General features: G+C 45.1%; 1 protein-coding gene and 1 non-coding gene across 2 annotated transcripts; one reads left to right on the top strand and one right to left on the bottom strand.

Moving 5' to 3' along the window:
- The first annotated feature begins 5,082 nt into the window (after positions 1–5,082).
- On the top strand, positions 5,083–16,909 carry RIPPLY3 (ripply transcriptional repressor 3). Its single transcript, XM_005910912.2, has 4 exons — positions 5,083–5,817; positions 6,728–6,794; positions 11,189–11,256; positions 14,960–16,909. Exons 1-4 carry the CDS (start codon positions 5,591–5,593, stop codon positions 15,258–15,260), a joined length of 663 nt encoding a protein of 220 aa, XP_005910974.2. The 5' UTR covers positions 5,083–5,590; the 3' UTR covers positions 15,261–16,909.
- Positions 16,910–20,229: 3,320 nt separating this feature from the next.
- LOC138989432 (U6 spliceosomal RNA) lies at positions 20,230–20,336 on the bottom strand. The gene has a single exon (XR_011465738.1). It is a non-coding gene; the product is annotated as a U6 spliceosomal RNA (small nuclear RNA).
- Positions 20,337–23,941: the final 3,605 nt, after the last annotated feature.

Genomic DNA, 23,941 nt, shown 5'->3' with positions numbered 1-23,941 from the left:
ATTTAGTTATATGTCTTGCCATGATTTCAAAAAACAAAAATTAATTGTTAAATATATATATATATATTTGTTTTCCATGAAACAAATTGTTTCTGAAGATACAAATATGTGTATTTTTTGTCTCCAAGAAATCTTTCAGAAACTTCATCAACAGCACTAACAGCATCTTGTAATTCCAAAATCGCATTTCAGAGGAACAGAGTGCTCTGTGGAGTGGGTAACAGGAAATAGATTCTGCCTAAACAGAAGGAAAGGAAATGGTCACTTCCCTGCTTGTCTTCAACACTGTTTATGTAAAAATATTCTGCCCTCTTAGATGTTTTGACTTTTGGTATCCTCCTCCTAGGCAAGCCGGAAACCCTGAGGGTTAACATCATTACCCTTTGTTTTCAAGGAACAGCTGAAAGTCAGCATTCGAAAAAGAAATTTTAATTGAAGAGAGCAGAACTAGAAACAGAATCTCAATATTATTTAGTTCCCACACTACCTCTCAGGCAGGAATTTGCATACTTGAAGTTATACAAATTTTCCCAGTTTATAAACCTCGGGCCTAATTATGTTTAAGATTTCTATATCTTTCATCAAATGCTTCCTCTCTCATAAAGATCTTTCTTGGATCCAAAAAAGTTTAAGAGATACTATAACATACTGAGTAACACAAAAGCCCTTTAAATTCCCAATTATCTCACCAGCACTGTATTTCTTTCCCAGTATTTTAATTCCTTTACTTGAAAAAAATTAAAAAATAAAAACTTTTTTTCTGTATTTCCAATGAATTTACTTTTTATTACATTATTTTCATCAAAAGCATGCATAATTTTCAAACTATGGTTTGTATAGTTCTATACACTCCACCTCATTGAGGGTTGAGTATCTGCATAAGCTTTTTTTTGCTTAATTTTTTAAATGAAGTATAGTTGATTTAGGGGCTTCCCCAGTGGCTCTGGCAGGAAAGAACCCATCGGCAAAGCAGGAGACACAGGAGACTCAGTTTTGATCCCTGGGTTGGGTTGGGAAGATCCCCTGGAGAAGGAAATGGCAACCCACCCCAGTATTCTTGCCTGGAAAATCCAGTGGACACAGGAGTCTGGCGGGCTATAGTCCATGGGGTCGCAAAAGAGTCAGTACAGCAAAGTGATTCAGTTATACATATTCTTTTTCATTTATATACTTTTTATAGTTTTCTGTGCTGTACAATAAGTCCTTGCTGGTTATTTATTTTATATATAGTAATGTGTGTATGTTAATCCCAACCTCCTAATTTATCCCTTCCCTCCCCTTTCCCTTGGTAACCATCAGTTTGTTTTCTATGTTTGTGGTTATATTTCTGTTTTGTATGTAACTTTATTTGTATCATTTTTGTAGATTCCAAATATGAGTGATATCATACGATGTTTCCCTTTGCCTTACTTCATTTAGTATGATCAGCTCTAGGTCTATCTGTGTTGCTGCAAATGGCACTATTTTGTTCTTTTTTATAGCTGAGTAATGGTCCATTGTGTGTGTGTACCACATCTTTTTTATCCATTTGTCTGTCAGTGGACATTCAGGTTGCTTCCATGTCTTGGCTATTATAAATACAGCTGCAATGAACATTGGGGTGCGTGTATCTTTTCGAATTATGGCTTTCTCTAGTCTAAATAAACTTCTGGGAACTCTTGTGAAAAGAATACTTGCCTAGGGCTTCCCTGGTGGCTCAGTGGTAAGAAGCTGCTTGCCATTGCGGGGGACACAGGTTCGATCTCTGGCCCTATAAGAGCTCACATGCCACAGAGCTACCAAGCCCGTTACCACCACTATCGAGCCTGTGCTCTGCGGCCCAGGAACCCCAACTACTGAGCCCACGCACTGCAACCACCGGAGCCTCTGCACCCCTAGAGCCCTGGCTCCACAACAAGAGAAGTTACCGAAATGAGAAGCCCCAGAATGAGAAGCCCACAGACCACGGCTAGAGAAAAGGCCTCACAGCCACGAACAGCCAGAACACCCCAAAATAAATAAATATATAAAATAAAATTATATGAAAAAAGAGTACTTGCCTATTAGTGCCCAGGTATTCATTCATTCAATATTTATTGATGTCAATACAAACTGATATTATTTATTGTATATTTTGGCTTATAACCTAATACTGCTTTATTTGGTTGTTCAAATTGTTCCAGCCTTGGCTACTGTGCTCCTGCAGGTGCTGGGCAGAAAGAAAAACAAAACAAAAAAGACAAAACTTAGTAGGGGCGAGGATAAATTCAGAGTTTGAGATGAACAGATACACACTACTATATATACAGTAGATAAGCAACAAAGACCTCCTGTATAGCACAGGGAAATGTACTCAATATTTTGTAGTAATGTGGAAGGGGAAAGAATCTGAAAAATAATGTATATTAGATTAATTAGATTAAATCACATTGCTGTACATTTGAAACTAACACAACATTGAAAATCAACTATAATCCAATTAAAAAAAAACTGAGTATCTAGTGTGTGCAGGTACTGTCTTGGGTCCTTTTGCCCTTTAAATTTATTTTTTTGGCATTTGGTTAGTCTCTTACCAGACAGTGACTTTATACCAGTTATCTAATCTCTCTCAATTTTAATTTCTTAATCTGTAAAATGGGAATCATGCCTGTTTGCAGGGTTGGGGTAAAAATTAAATGTATAACTTATAAAATTAATACATGCTCCACTAAAGGACAAACGATTCCCATTATACAAGCTGGGAATAATCACATCCATAAAGACAGAATGGTGGTTATCACAGCTGGGAGGAAGGAGGAATGGGAAGTTATGTTTTATGAGTACAGTTTCTGTTCACGACAGTGAAAACGTTCTGGGGACGGAGGCCGGTGACGGCTGCACAGCAGTGTGTCTATCTAGTGCCACCGAATTATATTTGAAAATGCTTCAACTGGTAAATTTTATGTTATGTATAGTTTAGCTTAGAGTCGAAGCTATGGTTTTTCCAGTAGTCATGTATGGATATGAGAGCTGGATCATAAAGAAGGCTGAGCACTAAAGAACTGACGCTTTTGAACTGTGGTGTTGGAGAGGACTCTTGAGAGTTCCTTGGACTGCAGGGAGATCAAACCAGTCAATCCTAAAGGAAATCATCCCTGAATATTCATTGGAAGGACTGATCCTGAAGCTGATGGTCCAATAATTTAACCATCTGATTCAAAGAGCCAACTCATTAGAAAAGACCCTGATGCTGGGAAAGACTGAAGGCTGGAGGAGAAGGGGACAACAGAGGATGACATGGTTGGATGGCATCACCAACTCAATGGTCATAAATTTGAGCAAACTCTGGGAGATAGTGAAGGACAGGGAAGCCTGGTGAGCTGCAGTCCAAGGGGTCACAAAGAGTTGGACCTGACTTAACGAGTAAACAACAACATATTTTACCACATACACAGAAGTAATATAGTCTCATTGTGGAAAATTTAGAAAACATTCAAAAAGGTTAAAATTCTTAGAAATGTCAGTACTCAGTGGCCACATCTACTCTGCCATTTGTATCTTCCCTTTATAAAATCTTTCTGTGTTGGTAGGTTGTCTGCCCCCTTCTTTAATTAGGTTTCATTATTGTCATAACCGGTTGCTCTTAAGAAAAGAACATGTGCAAATGTTACTGAAAAGTATGTGTGTCATCTTCAAATTGGTCATCAGTGGTCTGGTCATCACCTTCTTTTAGGTTCAGTTACTCTTCACTTCCAGGGTCCATTTGTTCCCATTTCTTTGTGATCAGTTCTCAGAATCGTGGCAGCTCGTATCCTGGGTACCGGCTGGTCATCATGTAGTTAAGTTCCCCACCTGGTGTTTCAGTATCTATATGACAGCTCACAGGATACGGCTCAGAATATTATCTATAGACCTTGAGAAAGAACTAAAGGTCCTTGACTGTGCTTAATGACTACATTATTATCATTTGGTCTCCTTTGACTGTTTTCCTTTGTTTCAGCATTTTCTCACTTCTCTGATGATTCTTTGACTAAAGTCTTCCACAGGCAAAAGGCAGGCAGAAGACATGGTGAGGGAGCAAGGACCACATAATCCTGCTCCGTTTCAGAAACATTTTAATCTCTGAAGCTCTTTGATTGAAAAAAACCAAAAACCAAAAAACCCATTACTGTAAGTCAGGGGGCTTCCCTGGTGGCTCAAATGGTCAAGAATCTGACTTCAGTGAAGGAGACCTGGGTTCCATCCCTGGGTCGGGAAGATCCCCTGGAGAAGGAAAAGGAAACCCACTCCAGTATTCTTCCCTGGAGGATTCCATGGACAGAGGAGTCTGGTGGGCTAGAGTCCATGGGATAGGAAACTAACTTTCACTTTTTTCACTTTCACTGCAAGCCACAGAATGGAGGCTGGCGTTCTCAGAGGCGGCGGGGATCGGGCGTCTGTAAGCGAGGGGCCTGAGTCTAGGCTGGCCACCTTTAGGTTCTTTCGCGGGGCCCTGCTGATGAAACAGCACTCCTGCCCTAGCGCTGGGGACCGCGACAGCCACGCCCCCGAGAGCCCTGCAGCCGGGCCAGGTGTTCCCAGGGCTCGCGCACCTTCCCGGCCCATCGAGGCGCTTTCTGTGCCGGGGCTGGAGCTATCCCGAGGAAAATCGTACCCAGTTCCGTTCAGTTCAGTCGCTCAGTCGTGTCCGACTCTTTGCGACCCATGGACTGCAGCACGCCAGGCCTCCCTGTCCATCACCAACTCCCAGAGTTTACCCAAACTCATGTCCATCGAGTCCATGATGCCATCCAACCATCTCATCCTCTGTCGTCTCCTTCTCCTCCAGCCTTTAATCTTTCCCAGCATCAGGGTCTTTTCAAATGAGTCAGCTCTTCGCATCAGGTGGCCAAAGTATTGGAGTTTCAGCTTCAGCATCAGTCTCCTTCCAATGAATATTGAGGACGGATTTCCATTAGGCTTTCCTGTGGCTCAGCTGGTAAATAGCACCCACTCCCAGAAAAAGCCACCTCCGGTCCCAAGGCCTCCCAGGCGAGAAGGGTGCGAGAGGTCTGTCGGCTGCCTTCCGCCGCCTGGAAGCGAAGCTGCAGCCCCATCGCCAGTTTCCGCATCCCAGTCGGTGCGTCCCCGGCTCCCGCGGTCCAGCCCCGAAGGCAGGGCGGGTCCACAGGCTTGGGTAACCGCTCCTCCCGCCCCAGCCCCGAACCCCGCGGCCGCTTTAACAGCCGTGGACGTGAGAATTTTCCACCAATCTGGAGACCTAGATGCTGGCGCAGGAACCAAAACCCGAGGGCCGCGGAGACGCCAGAAGGGCGAGAAGCCAGGGATCCCGCCTTTCCAGCACCGGGAGGGGGAGACCCCTGGGCGAAGACCCCCCCCCCGTGCCCACCACGTGCCCCCCTCTTGCCCCCCTCTCCAGGCGTCCCGGGTCACTTCCCGCCGTCCCCTCCCCAGCTTCCTCGCCCCTGCCCCTGGCGACCCTCCCGGGGTTTCCTTTGTCCCTCGCCCCCACGCCCTTGCCCCCTGGGCGTCCCGAGTCCGCTCCTTGGCCTGGTCCCCCCGCCTCCCATGACCTTCGCTCGTCCCCTCCCGGAGTTTCTCCGGTGTGCACCCCACCCTCTCCCGGGTCTCCATGTCCCCTCCCCGCCCCGCCCCCGTTTTTAAACCTGGCGCCGAGCGCGCGGGTCGGGGAGCGCCCTCGCCGGAGCGGTTAAAGGCGCGGCAGATCGCGGGCGCCGCGTCTTCCGAGGGCATCATGAGACCCGAGGCGGCGGCCGGAGCCCCGGAGGAGCGGGGACGCGTCTGTCACTGCGTCGGGGACGGTTCCCGGGGACCACCGGCGCCGCGCGGGCCCGAGAGGTGAGGGCGTCCCCGCAGCGCGTGGGTGCGGGCAAGGCAGGCAGGATGCTCCGGCCGAGCTGATCACGGGGTGACCAGGCGGAACCCTGGAGCCCGACGGCGACGCCCCGCAAGTTCCTAGGCGTGAGACGGGGACGCAGAATCTTCTCGGCTCCTGAGCTCCGTTCCCAACTGGGGAGGCCCCAGAGGCGGCCGGCAGTGGACCAAAGCTTCCGTTTCTAGATCTGGAACCCACCGAGCCGGCCGCTGAGCGAGCCCTGCGGGGGGCAGGGGGTGGGTCGCGTCCTGTTGACCGGCACATCCTTGGTGATATTCTTTGTTTGCCCCGTGCTTGGGGTTCAGCGTTCGCTGTTCCGGCGGTGCGGGGCGTGGGGTGGGGGATACCAGCCCCTTTTAAGGTAGTCAAGTTAAAATCAAATTAGCAGGGGAGGTGGAGAAGGGGCTGGGTGGCCAGGCGGTCAGAGAGGAGAAACTCAGTCCCGCTTTTTTTTTGCCTGGTAAAACTCTGCAGACTGGTCTCTGGAGTCCTGATCTTTCAGTAGTCAGGGAGATGAGGTTGAAATGAATAGGCGACCAAGTAGCCAGCTACAGTGGGGAGAACGAACTGAAGAATCCAGCCAGGATGGGAGAGAAATTTCTCAACTAATGTGTATCAGATTTGGGAGTTCTGAAAGCCCGGTGAAGGCAGAGAACTGGAAATGTGGCAGGAGAAACACACACACACACACACACACACACACACACACACACATAGCACAGGCTTAACGCACAGACTGAGAACTTGAAAGAACATTCTGGTGTGTCCAGTGACATTTAGGCAGACGTTAGAAATGATTAGAGTGATAACTCTTATGATCCAGCTTTAAAAGCAGAAAATGCTGTGGTTCACTCTTGGTCCCTGTCCTTCCAGCCAAACTCCATGGAGACCTTGGACCCTGACCCCTCAGGAAGCTGAGCCCACCAGAACTGGAAGTGAGGTAAGGTCAGTGTGTGGGCCTTGTAGATACCAACCGGTTGGCCAGAAAGCGGCACCATCTCTACAATGAAGGGACCAGGAGAGGCCTCCTCGGCCAGTCCCTCCCTCGGTCATCTAACGCAGAGTTGCCTTGGGGTCTGGGAGTGGGCACCCGGCCGGTCAGGTGTTGATGGGGTCTGACTCAGACACGGATTGGCTCTGGCTTGCTTCTGTTTCTTGAAAAGCAACGCCATGATGGCAGAACTATTTCAAGGACATCGTAAAAGGTTTCTTCTATATTGCGTTTTTCTTCCCCCTGGTAACACAGCAGGTAGTGGGGAGAGAAGGCCTTGGTCCCCCTCAAATTAGAGAAAAGATGAGCACAGGCTCAAAAGATTAGCACCAGGCTGGTGCCCTAGTGCAAATATGGGCAGAGCTCTGTCTGGAGGGCCCAGAAGGTGCAGTGAAAAGTCTCCACCTGCCATTTGACTCTTTCTGAAACTTTGGGCCCTGTCTGCAAGTGCTCCTAAGTCATGCTTTCTGAGCAAACACACTCCAGCTGAGGGCTTTGGAGGGCAAGATTAATCGCCACCACTATTCTTTTGTCTCCTGCACTGGTAACTAAAGTGCTTTATACTTACTGGAGTAATGACTTGCTTTCATAGAATTCACCTGTCCTCTGTCATATTTTAAAGTATAAATGGCTGACTTTTAAAGTGCCAGAGTTAATCAGGCTAGGAAGGACCATTAGGTAACACTTATGGCAGAGTGTGCAGTTATTTCTAGTCTGATAAGAAACTCAGGTTCAGACTTCTCTGGCATTTGCTATTTAGATTCCTTCATTAAATTAGTCTGAATAATGGGAGTTTTAATTCAGTTACTATTTAAAGAGTGAAGCAAATCAAATCTATATTAAATGAATGCGGAATATAATTTTTTCTTGCCCCAAATTATTCTTACCTGCAATAACTAGATAATGGGAAGTAATTCCTTCTCTTGCATCCAAACTTAAGTTCGTAAGCATAAGATTTTAAAAAGTGCTTGGGAGAAAAAATTATCCAATTTTCTTTTAAATGAAAAATATGTGCAGTCTACCAGTTGTTTGCAAGAATAAAAAATACAGCACACTTTCCTAGTGTAAGGTAGTCCTGTTTTCTATTATGATGAGAAGGTCATTGGTGAGAAAAAAAATGAAGATTACTGGCAGAAAAATGTTAAGCTACAGCAGCTTTCTATGGATCATCCACAAGGCACATGGATTTTTTTGCGGGGGAGTGGGGTGGGGTGGGGTGGAGAGTGGGTGTTCGCAAGAGCTGTAGCGCTCAGCTGCCCGGCTCCCCACTGGCCAGCTGTTTGCAGGGTCCGATTGGCCGGACAGAGAGGTCAGTGGCGAACGACCCCCCATACCGCTCTGGGTTCCCGGGAGCCCCGGCCAGGTGAGCGCAAGCAGGAGAGGCGAGGGCCGGCTTCTTACTCAGCAGCGCCCCCTCCCGACAAAGAGGGAGAATTGTTCGGCTCCTGAGCTATGCTGTATGTTTCTTTTTAAAAACTGTCTTTTAATTTATTTATTGGCCGCTCTGGGTCTTCGTTGCTTTGCGCAGTCTTTCTCTAGTTGAGGCTAGCGGGGACTACTTTTTGCTGTGGTGCACGGGCCTTCCCACTGCGGTGACTCCTTTCGTTGCAGAGCCCAGTTGTCTCGGTTAGTTGCATGCAATTCGTAGGCTCTAGAGCCGGGTAGTTTTGGCATAAGGGCTTAGTTGTTCTGCAGCATATGGGATCATCCCGGACCAGGGACTGAACGATACCCCCTGTCTTGCAAGGCGTATTCTTTTTTTTTTTTTTGCAAGGCTTATTCTTAACCACTGGAAGCCCTGTTTGTATTTCTTGAGAAATGTCACTGGCCTGGGACGTTAGGGGTGGGGGTGGAGGGGACTACTGCCTAGGGACCTGAACTGCAGGTCAGCAGACCAAAATTAGAATACAATCTAAAGTCAAGGGAAAGTCTCAAACCCCTGAGCAGGGCGGGGGTCACTCTCCCCCATTTGATGTCCCTTTCCACTAAACAACAGCAATAATTACAAAAGAGCTTAGCGCAGACGTGACTTCCTGGAACCACCCCCCTCCCCCGACCTGCGTCGCACCCTCCCCCCGCCAAACAGTGAACTTCATTATGGAACAGATTTTGTTCCAAAGACCCTCATTATTTCCCTTAGCTCAACATAGCATGTTATTAAAATAAGGCTGATAAAATGTCAAGGAGGCTTATGATTTCGGGTCTTCCTGTTAAGATTTTTGTTTTGTTTGTTTCCTGGTTTTTATTTGTTTTGTTTTAGCTGCATGGTTTGAAGGGATCTTTGTTCCTCAACCAGGGATTTAACCTGAGCCCATGGACGCGAAAGCGTGGAGTCCTAACCTACCCAGGGAATAACCACGTTTAAGTTTTTAACTCAGTCTGAGTTATGTGCTCTGTATGGTGTAAGATAAGGGCCCAGTTTGCAGGTGGTTATTCAGTTTTCTCAACACCGTTTATTGAAAAGACTGTCCTTTGCCCGTTATGTATTTTTGGGCCCCTTGTTATGAATTAATTGATGATAAATGCATGAATTTATTTCTGGGCTCTGTAATCTGTCCCGTTGATCTATGTGTCTGTATTTAAGCCAATAGCTTTTTGATACTGTTTTGACTACTGTTCTTGATTTTGATCGACTATTGTTTTGCTCACTACAGCTTTGTAATATACTAATAGTTTGAAACCAAGAAATGTGATGGTTCAAGCTTGTCATCCTTACTTAAGATTGCTTTGGCTGTTCAGGGCCTGCACCGAGCAGTGTCTTACCTTTCAAATGCTATGCATGTCCTTGGGAACCTGTCTTCCTCTTCCCTTCTGGTTGGTGTTGCATGCATGCTAAGTTGCTTCATTTGTGTCTTGACTCTGTATGATCCTGTGGACTGGAGTCCACCAGGGTCCTCTGTTCAAGGGATTCTCCAGGCGAGAATACTGGAGGGGGTTGTCGTGCCTTCCTCCAGGGGATCTTGCTGATGCAGGGATCAAGCCCACGACTCTTATGTCTCATGCATTGGCAGGTGGGTTCTTTACCGCTAATGCCACCTGGAAAGCCCCTTGGTTGGTGTTACTTGAGTTCAAATCTCTGTCACCTCTTGCCAGAGACCTCCAAGCCCTTACCTCACCCAATCTATGCTATTCGCTGCTTCCAGCAGCCACCGTGATCCTTAAAATACAGAGCTCATTGTTGAACCCCTAGCTCAGAAATCATTAATGGTCTTGAATTCTGTCTCCAGAATGAAACCTAGACTCAGTCATGTGTTTTCAAGGTGTTCAGTATCCGGATTCAACTTCCTGTTGAGCCCTTTTGCCAGGGCAGTTTCTCATTCATTTCACACTGGGCTCTACCTTTCCCTACCTATGCTGTCTATTTTCCTGACCCTCAGAATCGGATGCTCTGCTCCACCGTGGATGGGTGGATGGGCCCAGAACTGAATACCCAAGTGCTATTGATGTCTCTGCCAGGCTCCCCATGAGTCCTTTCCTGATCTCCCTCCTTGCTTAAAATAGTGAGCATCTTACTGCTTGATGCTTTTATAGTGTGTTTATTTGCCTCCATGTGTGTCTTTCCCCATTAGATTTTAAAATGTGTGAAGTGGGGGCCTGTGTCCAACTCATCTTTCCGTCTTGGGACCCCTCACAGTGCTGGGACATTGTGACAACTGTCAAAGGAAGGGGAGCTCATCAGTATTCTATTCAGTTGTTTAAATTGTCTCTAAAATTGGAACCGATCCTAACAAGTGCAGGCTGTGCACACATGGGTGCTCAGTCGTGTCTGACTCTTTGCAACCCCGTGGACTAGGCTCCCATGGGAGTTCCCACTAGGCTCTGTGGGATTTCCCAGGCAATCATACTGGAGTGGGTTGCCATTTCCTACACCGGGGATCGTCCCGAGCCAGGGATCACACCCTCATCTCTTGCATCTCAGGAATTGGAAGGCAGGTTCTTTACCACTGCAGCACCTGGGAAGGCCCAAGTGCAGGCTGCTGCTGCTGCTGCTGCTAAGTCGCTTCAGTCGTGTCCCACTCTGTGCGACCCCAGAGATGGCAGCCCACCAGGCTCCCCCGTCCCTGAGATTCTCCAGGCAAGAACACTGCCATTTCCTTCTCCAATGCATGAAAGTGAAAAGTGAAAGTGAAGTCGCTCAGTCGTGTCCGACTCTTGGCGACCCCATGGACTGCAGCCTACCAGGCTCCTCCGTCCATGGGATTTTCCAGGCAGGAGTACTGGAGTGGGGTGCCATCGCCTTCTCCGAAGTGCAGGCTACTTACATCTTATTTTTAAAGGCTTCAGGATGCTCCTTTCGAAGGATTCTTGACTGTGTCTGTGTTTGTATGTGTCTGTCCTTGCAGCTGGAGCCTGCGGGTGATCAAGAAGCCTTTGGATCGAAGGGGGCCTTTGGGTTTCAGCATCCTGTCAGGTAATATCTAACTTCACCATAGAAATATATCATTCCTTTTAATATAAGCTTCAGTACACTTTAGTGTCTTCAAGTGTATACATTTTCAAAAATCGAAAATAATTCAGTGTATTTCCCAACATTATTTGGTTATGATTACTCTAGGGAACTTCAAGAATATTCTGTTGAAAAAAAAAAAAAGAATATTCTGTTGGATATCTGGAATTTATTCATTTATTTATTCAGTGTTTCAGTTGCAAGTTGAAATTGGCGTCTTTTTTTTATATCTATACTTTAAAATATATATTTATTTATTTACTGGCTGTGCTGGATCTTAGTTGCAGCTTATGGGATTTAGTTTCCTGCCCGGGGATCGACCCGGGTCCCCTGCTTTGGGAGCTGGGAATCTTAGCTAGGAAAATCCCCTGTGTTGATACTTTTTGTCTATGTCTCTCATTATACATTTTTCCATGCGTTTAATTGCATGTGACTTGTATATGTATATATCTGCTTATTCACTTAGATATTTAGGTTCCTTTCTATTTTCTCCCAGGATATAAGTTAATATATTGCCTAGTGCAAAATAGACCTCCTAACTGTGGGCGTGGAGAAAACGAGGGGCTGGGTGGATGCTGTACTGTGGTTGAACCTCTGCCGTCTCAGTAGTTCTGTTGACAATGATCGGGACCATCACTGCTCTAAGCCTTTTAAGTTTCATTTTAGGCAAGTGGTTCGTTCTCAGCGTTTCTGTTCCTCTGTGTGCCTCTCTCTATTTCTCTCAGCCTCTCTCTCTCCAGCTGTCATTTCCTTCATCAAAGTAAACCTAGCCTGTGCTGTCACCTCTCGGCAGAGTATTGTTACCCTGGTTAGCCTGGAATTAGAGGCTTTAATAAAACCTAAAGCTGTGAAAAGAAGAGAAGTGAAAAGCAAAGGAGAAAAGGAAAGATATAAACATCTGAATGCAGAGTTCCAAAGAAGAGCAAGAAGAGATAAGAAAGCCTTCTTCAGCGATCAATGCAAAGAAATAGAGGAAAACAACAGAATGGGAAAGACTAGGGATCTCTTCAAGAAAATCAGAGATACCAAAGGAATATTTCATGCAAAGATGGGCTCGATAAAGGACAGAAATGGTATGGACCTAATAGAAGCAGAAGATATTAAGAAGAGATGGCAAGAATACACAGAAGAACTGTACAAAAAAGATCTTCACGACCCAGGTAATCACGATGGTGTGATCACTCACCTAGAGCCAGACATCCTTGAATGTGAAGTCAAGTGGGCCTTAGAAAGCATCAGTACGAACAAAGCTAGTGGAGGTGATGGAATTCCAGTTGAGCTATTCCAAATCCTGAAAGATGATGCTGTGAAAGTGCTGCACTCAATATGCCAGCAAATTTGGAAAACTCAGCAGTGGTCACAGGACTGGAAAAGGTCAGTTTTCATTCCAATCCCAAAGAAAGGCAATGCCAAAGAATGCTCAAACTACTGCACAATTGCACTCATCTCACACACTAGTAAAGTAATGCTCAAAATTCTCCAAGCCAGGCTTCAGCAATACATGAACCGTGAACTTCCTGATTTTCAAGCTGGTTTTAGAAAAGGTAGAGGAACCAGAGATCAAATTGCCAACATCTGCTGGATCATGGAAAAAGCAAGAGAGTTCCAGAAAAACATCCATTTCTGCTTTATTGACTATGCCAAAGCCTTTGACTGTGTGGATCACAATAAACTGTGGAAAATTCTGAAAGAGATGGGAATACCAGACCACCTGATCTGCCTCTTGAGAAATTTGTATGCAGATCAGGAAGCAACAGTTAGAACTGAACATGGAACAACAGACTGGTTCCAAATAGGAAAAGGAGTATGTCAAGGCTGTATATTGTCACCCTGTTTATTTAACTTATATGCAGAGTACATCATGAGAAACGCTGAACTGGAAGAAACACAAGCTGGAATCAAGATTGCAGGGAGAAATATCAATAACCTCAGATATGCAGATGACACCACCCTTATGGCAGAAAGTGAAGAGGAACTCAAAAGCCTCTTGATGAAAGTGAAAGTGGAGAGTGAAAAAGTTGGCTTAAAGCTCAACATTCAGAAAACGAAGATCATGGCATCCGGTCCCATCACTTCATGGGAAATAGATGGGGAAACAGTGGAAACAGTGTCAGACTTTATTTTTCTGGGCTCCAAAATCACTACAGATGGTGACTGCAGCCATGAAATTAAAAGATGCTTACTCCTTGGAAGGAAAGTTATGACCAACCTAGATAGCATATTGAAAAGCAGAGACATTACTTTGCCAACAAAGGTCCGTCTAGTCAAGGCTATGGTTTTTCCTGTGGTCACGCATGGATGTGAGAGTTGGACTGTGAAGAAGGCTGAGCGCCGAAGAATTGATGCTTTTGAACTGTGGTGTTGGAGAAGACTCTTGAGAGTCCCTTGGACTGCAAGGAGATCCAACCAGTCCATTCTGAAGGAGATCAGCCCTGGGATTTCTTTGGAAGGAATGATGCAAAAGCTGAAACTCCAGTACTTTGGCCACCTCATGTGAAGAGTTGACTCATTGGAAAAGACTCTGATGCTGGGAGGGACTGGGGGCAGGAGGAGAAGGGGACGCCAGAGGATGAAATGGCTGGATGGCATCACTGACTCGATGGACGTGAGTCTGAGTGAACTCCGGGAGTTGGTGATGGACAGGGAGGCCTGGCATGCTGCGATTCATGGGGTCGCAAAGAGTCGGACATGACTGAGTGACTGATCTGATCTGATCTGATTTGAAAGATAGTAACTGCTGGAGATGAAATTTCGAGCCCCTCAGACTGATCAAAGAGTGATTTGGGGATAAAGGACATTCTCCTGGTGTTTCACACCATAGTCTTCAGTTCTCGTAGAATCCCTGCAAGTGCAGTGCAGGTCGCTCAGTCGTGTCGACTCTTTGCGACCCCGTGGACTATACAGTCCATGGAATTCTCCAGGCCAGAATACTGGAGTGGGTAGCCTCTCCCTTCTCCAGGGGATCTTCCCAACCCAGGGATGGAACCCAAGTCTCCCACATTGCAGGCAGATTCTTTACCAGCTGAGCCAGGCAGATTCTTTACCAACTGAGCTATCAGGGAAGCCCCAGAATCACTGAGGAAGCTTTAAAAATACTAATGTGGGGTGACTCCTCTGGGGATTCTGGAGAAAACTCAGTCATGTCTGACTCTTTGCGACCTCTCTCCATGGGATCTCCCAGGGAGGAATACTGGAGTGGGTTGCCATGCCTTTCTCCAGGGGATCTTCCCGACTCAGGGATTGAACCCAGGCCTCTCACTTTGCAGGCAGATTCTTTACCGTCCGAGCTACCAGGGAAGCCCCAAAAGAGCAGGTTTCGGGATTTTTGTTTGTTCCGGGTCTGGCAGCATGTGGGATTTTAGTTCCCCTACCAGGGATCCAAGCAGCGCCCCCTGCAGTGGAAGCGCAGCCTTAACCACTGGCTCTCCCGGGGAGTCCTCGGTAGCTCATTTCTGACCTAGAATGGGGTTCATCACCAGGTGCCCCCACTTGCTCAGTTTTGTGTCCTGTGCGCAGAATAAAAAAAAAAAAACAATGCTGTCCACACTGAAGGCAAAATGAGAGAGGAAGATTGGGCGTTAGCTGCTTCTAAAGAAAAGGCTCCTCTCAGTGCGGTTGAAAACTGTCTTCAGGCTGACTAACGGTGTACTTGTTTCTTTAATCTCAGACTCTACTTGCCCATTTCTAAGCGTCAAGAGTATCTGCAGAGCTCCGGGGAGAAGGTGCTGGCCAGTTTCCCCGTGCAAGCCACCATCCACTTCTACAATGACGAGTCTGAGTCAGAGGAGGAGCTGGAGGAAGACACCCAGTTCTCCGCCCTGCAGCGCGAGGAGGTGGCAGATGGCTCAGAGAGGAAGGCCAGAGACGGGGCCGCAAACCCGGCGCGGCGGCCCGGGGGCCTCGATGAGAAGGGTCCACCCCCCGACGCTGACTCCCCCGAGGCCGCTGCCTGCCCCTCATGCATGTGAGTCTGTCTCTCCTGCACCTGCCCACCTCGCACGTGCCCTGAGGACAGCCCTGCGGGACAGTTGCCACTGGGTGTACAAGGACTTGGCTGCCTTTGGCCAGCACCCCGCTGGCCCCCAGGACTTGGCTTTTACTCATCCTCCTCTGAGTGATTCTTTGCATCTCATTCATAGCTTCGAGAGAGGATTCTAGATCCAAGATGTTTGCATTAATGCAGGTTGTTACCCGGTGGGGCCGGCCTTCAAAGCACACCCAGCAGTGTCACTGTGCTGATTGAATGACAAATCATTCCATATTGATTAGTACCCCACCCTTGCCTCTCACTTAACCTGAGACCCCTCATTTGGCTACGTCCACATTTGTAAACAAAGGTCCCAGCAGTCAAAGCTATGGTTTCTCTGGTAGTCATGTACAGATGTGAGAATTGGACCGTGAAGAAAATTGAGTGCCAAAGAATTGATGCTTTTGAACTCTGGTACTGGAGAAGACTCTTGAGAGTCCCTTGGACTGCAAGGAGATCCAACCAGTCCATCCTAAAGGAAATCAGTCCTGAATATTCATTGGAAGGACTGATGCTGAAGCTGAAACTCCACTACTTTGGCCACCTGATGTGAAGAACTGACTCATTAGAAAAGACCCTGATGCTGGGAAAAGATTGAAGGCAGGAGGAGAAGGGGGTGACAGAGGATGAGAGGGTTGGATGGCATCACCAACTCAATGGACGTGAGTTTGGGCAAACTCTGGGAGATAGCAAAGGACAGGGAAGCCTAGGGTGCTAGAGTCCAGGGGGTTGCAGAGAGTCAGACATGACTGAGTGACTGAACAACAACAACCACTTTTATAAAAATGATTTATTTTTCAAGGTTGATGTGGTTGTTTAGGCATTCTGAAAAAAAAGTTTATGAAAAGCACATAAACACACTGAATAATTTCCATAAGAGTAACAAAAATAAAAGATCAGAATTTGGGGATGGGAGACCATTCTGGATAAAAATGTCTATGATTCTTGTCTAAGGGCTGTGTGTATGAACAGAAGAGCTTACTAGCTCTTCACTGGGGACTGCTTTGGGCTTTTTACTTAAATAACAAAACACTGTTTTCAATCGAAGTGCTTAATGTAATATTATTTTCAGGTTTTTATTTTTTAATGACCAGATGAGTGTATTTGTCAAAGTTTTTTATGGAACTATTTTACATGTGATTGTCTTCCTAGTTTCTACCTGAAATAAATATTTTGAAAGACAAAATCATTGGATAATCACCTTCTCTTTGACGTTTTACATTAAATCAGTGCCTGCTTTAAAGTTTTTAAGTTTGTCAGGATTTTTCTATGTTTAACTTTTCAAATTATATTTGTGTTTTTTAGGAATGCAGGAAAAGTATAAAAATGAAAGTAAAATGGCCTATAACCTCAATGCTCAAATAAGTCATTAATATTAAACAATAGGAAACACATGCAAATATTCTAACAATCCAAACAGTACTGAAAAATGTCTGCTGTAAAATAAAAGTCACCTTCTCCTATCTTCCTCTTTCTCTGTCCAAAGGTAGCCAACATCTGGGTTTTTGGGGTTTTTTTGCTCTTTCTCTTGAAAGAAATACTTAAAATTTTTCTTTAAAAATGTTTTTTTAATGTTTTTATTTTAGTTTTATTGTCTTACTTACTGTCTAAATAACCTTTTTCCAATCTTAACGATTCCTTTGGGGATTATTTGGTAGGCTTCCCTGGTGGCTCAGACAGTGACGACTCTGCCCGCAATGTGAGAGACCCAGGTTCGGTTCCTGGTTCTCGAAGATCCCCTGGAGGAGGAAGTGGCAACCAGCTCCAGAATTCTTGCCTGGAAAATCCCTGGCGGGCTGCAGTGCTTTAGGTCACAAGGAGTTGGACACAACTGAGCAACTCTCTCTCACACACATGGAGCTTATTTTAGAAAGGATTTAAGATGACTTTCTCTTTATCTAGTTAACTAGAAGTCTTACTCTTATTCTCCCTCCCTGTGATGCTTGGGATGCAGCTTAAGTCATCATGTTTGGCTTTGTGTTGCTTTTCTAATAAATCCATTTTACTGAGAAAAAAATCTGGCCCAATCACCTGTTTACCTTGAAGAAACCAAACCTAGCCCTCAGGGCACCAGAATTTTAAATGTGCCGCATGGTCAACTTTCCTTAAATTGCTTAGCATATGGCCAGCTGAGTGCAAATGTGGAAAATAAAGACCCTGTAGCCACAGCAGTAACGGTGTCACAGGCTCTGTGAGTGCATGAGGGTGTTTGTGATGCGGGAGATGGTGGCCTTGGGGCTCCTATGTTCTTGCTGGTGACTGTGGTTTGGCTCACAAAGGCTCAAACCTGAATGAGTTCCCCACTTTTGATCATGTGTCCCTAGCATTAAAAAAGCAGCTGAGGGGAGGGGAAGATAAATTAGGAGTTTGGAATTAACCTATACACACTAGTTCAGTCGTGTCTGACACTTTGGGACCCCATGGACTAGCCCGCCAGGCTCCTCTGTCCATGGGATTTCCAGGCCTATCGCCCACAGTCTCAATTTCCCTTCATTTACCAAAAAAAAAAAAAATCCAATTGATGGTATTTTCTAAAATCTGCATTTCCCCTTCAGTTTATTTCCTGCAATAGCTTGCCTAATAATGATGCAGTTTGTAAATGACCATCTTTCTACCTTTCCTCTGGAATCTTACTAATCAAAGTACCCACCCCAGCAATGGTTACACTTGCCAGGTTTCCATAAAGTGTATTATTTCGAATAAGTAATTTATGCTTGAGGCCAACTACCCTGACACATCTCTCTTTTGATGGCTCACAGAAAGTAGCTCCGAATGAATCTTGCAAATACCACAAGCTGAAACATGCTGGAAACATTTTTGAACTCTCACCCAGCCGTACTGCAAACCTCCCACACTGAATAGTTTGTTGTAATCTGTGTTTCTCCAAATTTCTACCACATTTTCATTGAGTCTTCCAACCTGTCTGCTAACAAAAGAATGCATTTCATTTTGTTGCTGTATTGTTTTCTGTTTACTATGTTAACCAGTTTTAAATAGGAAGAAAAAGTATTATCCCAGTGGTGTGCTTCTTTTTGCACTTCTGTGTTAAAAAGTCTGTACTTAGTGACTCTGTCGTGTCCGACTCTCTGTGACCCTGTGGACTGTAGCCCGCCAGGCTCCTCTGTCCATGAAATTCTCCAGGCAAGAATACTGGATTGGGTTGCCATTCCCGTCTCCAGGGATCTTCCCGACCCAGGGCTCAAACCCAGGTCTCCCGCATTGCCGGCAGATGCTTTACCGTCTGAGCCACCAAGGAAGCCCAAGATCTCTTAAACAAGAGATCACAAAACAATCTGCTAAACGTTTATCATTAAGTTTGATGAAATTTTGTAAAATACTAGATTGAGAATCTCATAGTCTTAAACATATGGTCATTATATCTAAGGTATAAAATATGCTTTGAGGTTCACTGATAATGTTAATTCAATTATTTTTTAATTGAGTATAATTGATGCTATGTTAGTTTGAGCGTACACCATAATCAATTATTCTTCTTGAAAATTTCAATTGTTTTGCCATCTTTTCATCTAATCTTTCTACCTTGATAAAGTAGTAGATGAGGTTATGATGAAGGTGTTTTTCAGCCTTGCTATTATCTTGTGGTTTGCTTGTACTTGCATTTCTTGTACTGTTTTCAATCCAATTTCTGGGGCAGAAATTGTTTTTTTATGTGTGTTATAACTCACATATTCTAAAATTTACCCTTTTAAAGTATACATCCCACTTTTAGTATATTTACAAAGTTCCACAACCATCTCCTCTAATTCCAGAATATTTTCATTATTCCCAAAAGAGAACCATTTCCATTGTCAGTCAGTCTCATTCCCCCCAACCCTTCCAGTCCCTGACACCTACTAAGCTACTTTCTCTCTGTATTTCTTTTTGTTATTATTATTTTTTTTAATTGGAGTCTAATTGATTTACAATGTTGTGTTAATTTCTGCTGTAGAGCAAAGTGAGTCAGTCACACATTTACATAAATCTACTCTTTTTTCCATTCTTTTCCCATATAAGTCATTATGGAGTACTGAGTAGAGTTCCCTGTGCTGTACGGAAGGTCCTTACTAGTCATCTGTTTTACACATAGCAGCGTATATATATCGGAGAAGGCAATGGCAACCCACCCAGTACTCTTGCCTGGAAAATCCCATGGACAGAGGACCCTGGTAGGCTGCAGTCCATGGGGTCTAGAAGAGTCGACTCAACTGAGCGATGAGCGACTTCACTTTCACTTTTCACTTTCCTGCATTGGAGAAGGAAATGGCAACCCACTCCAGTGTTCTTGCCTGGAGAATCCCAGGGACGGCGGAGCCTGGTGGGCTGCTGTCTATGGGGTCGCACAGAGTCGGACACGACTGAAGCGACTTAGCAGCAGCAGCAGTGTGTATATATATATGGGGGCTTCCCAGGTGTTGCTAGTGGTAAAGAACCCATCTGCCAATGTAGGAGACATCAGAGACGCAGGTTTGATTCCTAGGTTTAATTCCTTCTTCCCTGGAGGAAGGCGTGACAACCCACTCCAGTATTCTTGCTTGGAGAATCCCATGGACAGAGGAGCCTGGTGGGCTGCAGTCCATAGTGCTGCAAAGAGCGACTGAGTGACTTAGCAGCAGCGGCAGTGTATATATGTCAATCCCAATCTCCCCATCCATCCTTTTTCTCCTCTCCCTCTGGCAACCACAAATTTGCTTCCTACTCTGTGACTCTATCTCTGTCCTGTAAATAAGTTCTTTTGTACCATTCAAAAAAATTCTACATATAAGTGACATCACATGTTTGTCTTTTTCTGCCTGACCTACTTAACTCAGCACGACAATCTCCAGATCCATCCTTGCTACTGCAAATAGCAGTATCTTATTCTTTTTCACGGCTGAGTAATATTCCATTGCACATATGCACCACATCCTCTTTAGAATGTGGAATGCTTCACAGATTCGCATGTCCTCCTTGCCCAGGGGCCGTGGTAATCTTTTCTGTATCATTCTGGTTTTAATATATGTGCTGCTGAAGCAAGCGCTCTCTGGATTTTTTTCCCTAAATATTTGATGCAAATGGGACCTTACACATGTGACCTTTTGTGGCCTGCTTCTTTCATTTAGCATAACCTTTACAAGAGTCATCATGTTGCAGCGTGTGTCGCTATTTGGCCGAATATTTCATTGTATGGATAGACCATGTTTTATTGACCTGATCATCAGCTGATGGACATTTTGTTGTTGCATTATTTCCCACGGATCCCTTGGCATCCTCCCCTGGGCTCCATGTACCCATGTACAAGCCCCTCACCTTGGTTATACTCTACTGGACTTTAATCCAGCTACCTTGGCTCAGGGAAAAAGCATTCTGAATAAGGAAATAGGCAAAACCTTTTTTGCAAGTTTCTGCAGTTGGCCAAGCTCCCCCCATGCCAACTGCCCCCTCCCCTTTTCAGTATCTGACTCACATCACATGACTCACGGTGCATTTTCAGTAGAACTGTCTTCATGCAGGGAGAACCGAATATTTGTTATCACGGAAAGCTATGAAGAACTAATATATGTACTATCAAAGCCCATAGGCCCAGGGGATTTACTTTTCAGGACTTGGTATTAAATTCTAATGGAAAGTGAAAGTTAAGTGGCTCACTCGTGTCCGACTCTTTGCGACCCCGTGGACTGTAGCCCACCAGGCTCCTCCATCCATGGGATTCTCCAGGCAAGAGTACTGGAGTGGGTTGCCATTTCCTTCTCCAGGGGATCTTCCCGACCCAGGGACCGAACCCAGGTCTCCTGCATTAGAGGCAGACGCTTTAATCTCTGAGCCACCAGGGAAGCCCAAATTCTAAATGGGCTTCATACAAAAAAAAAAAATTGAAGACTTTATTTTAGGTAGATTTTAAATAGAGGCATAAAACTCCTTTCTGAAATTATATAAAATATTTCATTTCTCTTTATATTCCAGAGGTCTATTCGATGAGCACAATTTTTTAGAGGCAATTTCACAGCAATTTTATTATAAGTATTATATTAATAAATAAAAGCATCCCTTCTTCCTTACCCCCTTTTTTTTTTTTTTTTTTTTTTGGCTCTCCTACATGGCTCATAGGATCTTAGTTCCCCAACGAGATCCCCAGCCACCTCAGTGAAAGCACAGCATCCTAACCACTGGGATGCTAGGGAATTCCTTCCCTTCCCTTGATTAAAAAAAAAAAAAAAATCAAGCTAACTTTTTAATGTAATTATTATTATTTTTTGCCAAGTGGGCATGCAGGATCTTAGTTCCTAGACCAGGGATCAAACCCGAATCTGCTGCAGTAGAAACATGAAGTTGAAATCACCAGGGAAGTCCCAGTGTAAACTTCCTATTGAAAATAATACTCCTTGTAAGGAAAGTTATGACGAACCTAGACAGCATATTAAAAAGCAGAGACGTTACTTTGTCAACAAAGGTTAGTCTGGTCAAGGCTATGGTTTTTCCAGTAGTCATGTATGGATGTGAGAGTTGGACTATAAAGAAAGCTGAGCGCCGAAGAATTGATGCTTTTGAACTGTGGTGTTGGAGAAGACTCTTGAGAGTCCCTTGGACTGCAAGGAGATCCAACCAGTCCATCCTAAAGGAGATCAGTCCTGAATAGTCATCGGAAGGACTGATGCTAAAGCTGAAACTCCAATATTTTGGCCACCTGATGTGAAGAGCTGACTGATTTGAAAAGACCTTGATGTTGGGAAAGATTAAGGGCAGGAGGAGAAGGGAACAACAGAGGATGAGATGGTTGGATGGCATCACCGACTCAGTGGACATGGGTTTGGGTGGACTCCGGGAGTTGGTGATGGACAGGGAGGACTGGCATGCTGCAGTTCGTGGGGTGGCAAAGAATCAGACACAACTGAGTGACTGAACTGAACTGAAGAACTTCTAATCACATAAACTTGATACATTTTTGCAAAGTTAATATGCTCATGAAAACAGCACCCCAATAAAAAGTAACAGAAGCCCAGGACAGCCCCTGCAATTGCTCCTGGTCCCCACCACCTCCAGCACTTAGGGATTCCCCTTGCCTGGTTCTGAACTTGCCATCAGTGGACTCACACATGGGCTCTTTTTTATCTGGCTTCTCACCTTAGCATTGCACTGTGACTTCATTCAGAGTGTTGCAGTTGTAGATGGCTACTTCTCAGTGCTGAATAAGACCCCGATTGTGTGAATAAACCACTATTTCCTCATCCCTTCTCCAGCTGATGAGTACTGGCTCAGTTTCCAGTTTGGACCTATTAGAAATAACACTGTTTTGACCATTCGTGTATATGGCGATTGGTAGATGGACGGGCCCATTTCCACTGTGGGTGTAGAAATGAAAGCAAGAGCACACTTTGAGTCCACCCTGCATGCGTCTGGTCTCTTTCAGCCAGAAAATAGTTTAAGAACTGGGGAAAGGGAGGCAGAGAGCAAGAAGTTCTAAAGAAAAAAGATGAGATGACAACAAGGCTTTTTTTTTTTTTTTTCCCTTTGAGATCTTTAAAGATGGGCTGGAACTCAGAGGCGCTTGTTGGGGCCAGCAAGTGACCATAGTCAGTGGGATCTTCATTCTTCCTGAGTTGGAATTCTGTAATGTGATTTAGGAGTTTATTTCATTAGAGAATGGGACATGCAATGGAAATGTGAGGGGAGACCTAGGACTTACAATTCCTTCAACAAATTGAAAGAGAAGAAAATTTAAGAACTCTTTTCTGCAGATTCCGAGACGTTTTCAGAAACTTATTAAGCTTTCGACAAAACTCTTGAACTCGTTTCATTCCTTTACATACAGAGGAAATCCAATTACAGAGTCAAACCTGAGAACAGAACCCGCAACCCAAAAAACGCTCTCTTTCTAGCAGTGAGCCGGGCCCCTTCCCTACCTCCCTGCCTTGGTCTCTGGGCAGCTTCCCTGATTTGGAATTAACTGCACGAATCGCAGGCCACAGGTCCCTACTCTTATCTGTTTCTGTAGCACACACACCTTGCTGTGTGAATTATACAGACTCTACTAAGATGTTTCCATCATTTTATTTTGGACTCTTGAACAAGCAACTGAACTCAGAGGTATTTGTTCTAGCAGTTTACTTTAATCACCTTTTTTTTGGTGGCAGGAAAATGATATCTCTGAATATGAGGAAAAGTACACTATACAGAAATATCACAGGGAGGAGGTGGAAGAAGGCGGCAGAGGAGGAAGATGGAGAGATCACCAAGTGAAAGAAAGTGAAGTCGCTCAGTCGTGTCCGACTCTTCGAGACCCCATGGACTGTAGCCTATCAGGCTCCTCCGTCCATGGGATTTTCCAGGCAAGAGTGCTGGAGTGGATTGCCATTTCCTTTTCCAGGGGATCTTCCCGACCCAGGAATCGAACCTGGGTCTCCTGCATTGCAGGCAGATGCTTTACCATATGAGCCACCAGGGAAGCCAGCCTGGAGAGATCACCAGCCCCCTGACAAATACATCAAAAACTCATCAAGATACTGCAACAGCTCCTACAGCAGAAGACCCTAGGCCTCCAGGGGGGCAAGCTGAGCTCCTGGGAATGAGAAATAAAACCAATATTATAAAGCAATCATCAATCAATTAAAAATAAATATTTTTAAAAAAGAAATATCAGAGGGAGAA

Source organism: Bos mutus, chromosome 1 (genome assembly GCF_027580195.1).
Source record: "Bos mutus isolate GX-2022 chromosome 1, NWIPB_WYAK_1.1, whole genome shotgun sequence".
NCBI lineage: Eukaryota > Metazoa > Chordata > Mammalia > Artiodactyla > Bovidae > Bos > Bos mutus.
This window is presented reverse-complemented; position numbering and strand designations above follow the sequence as displayed.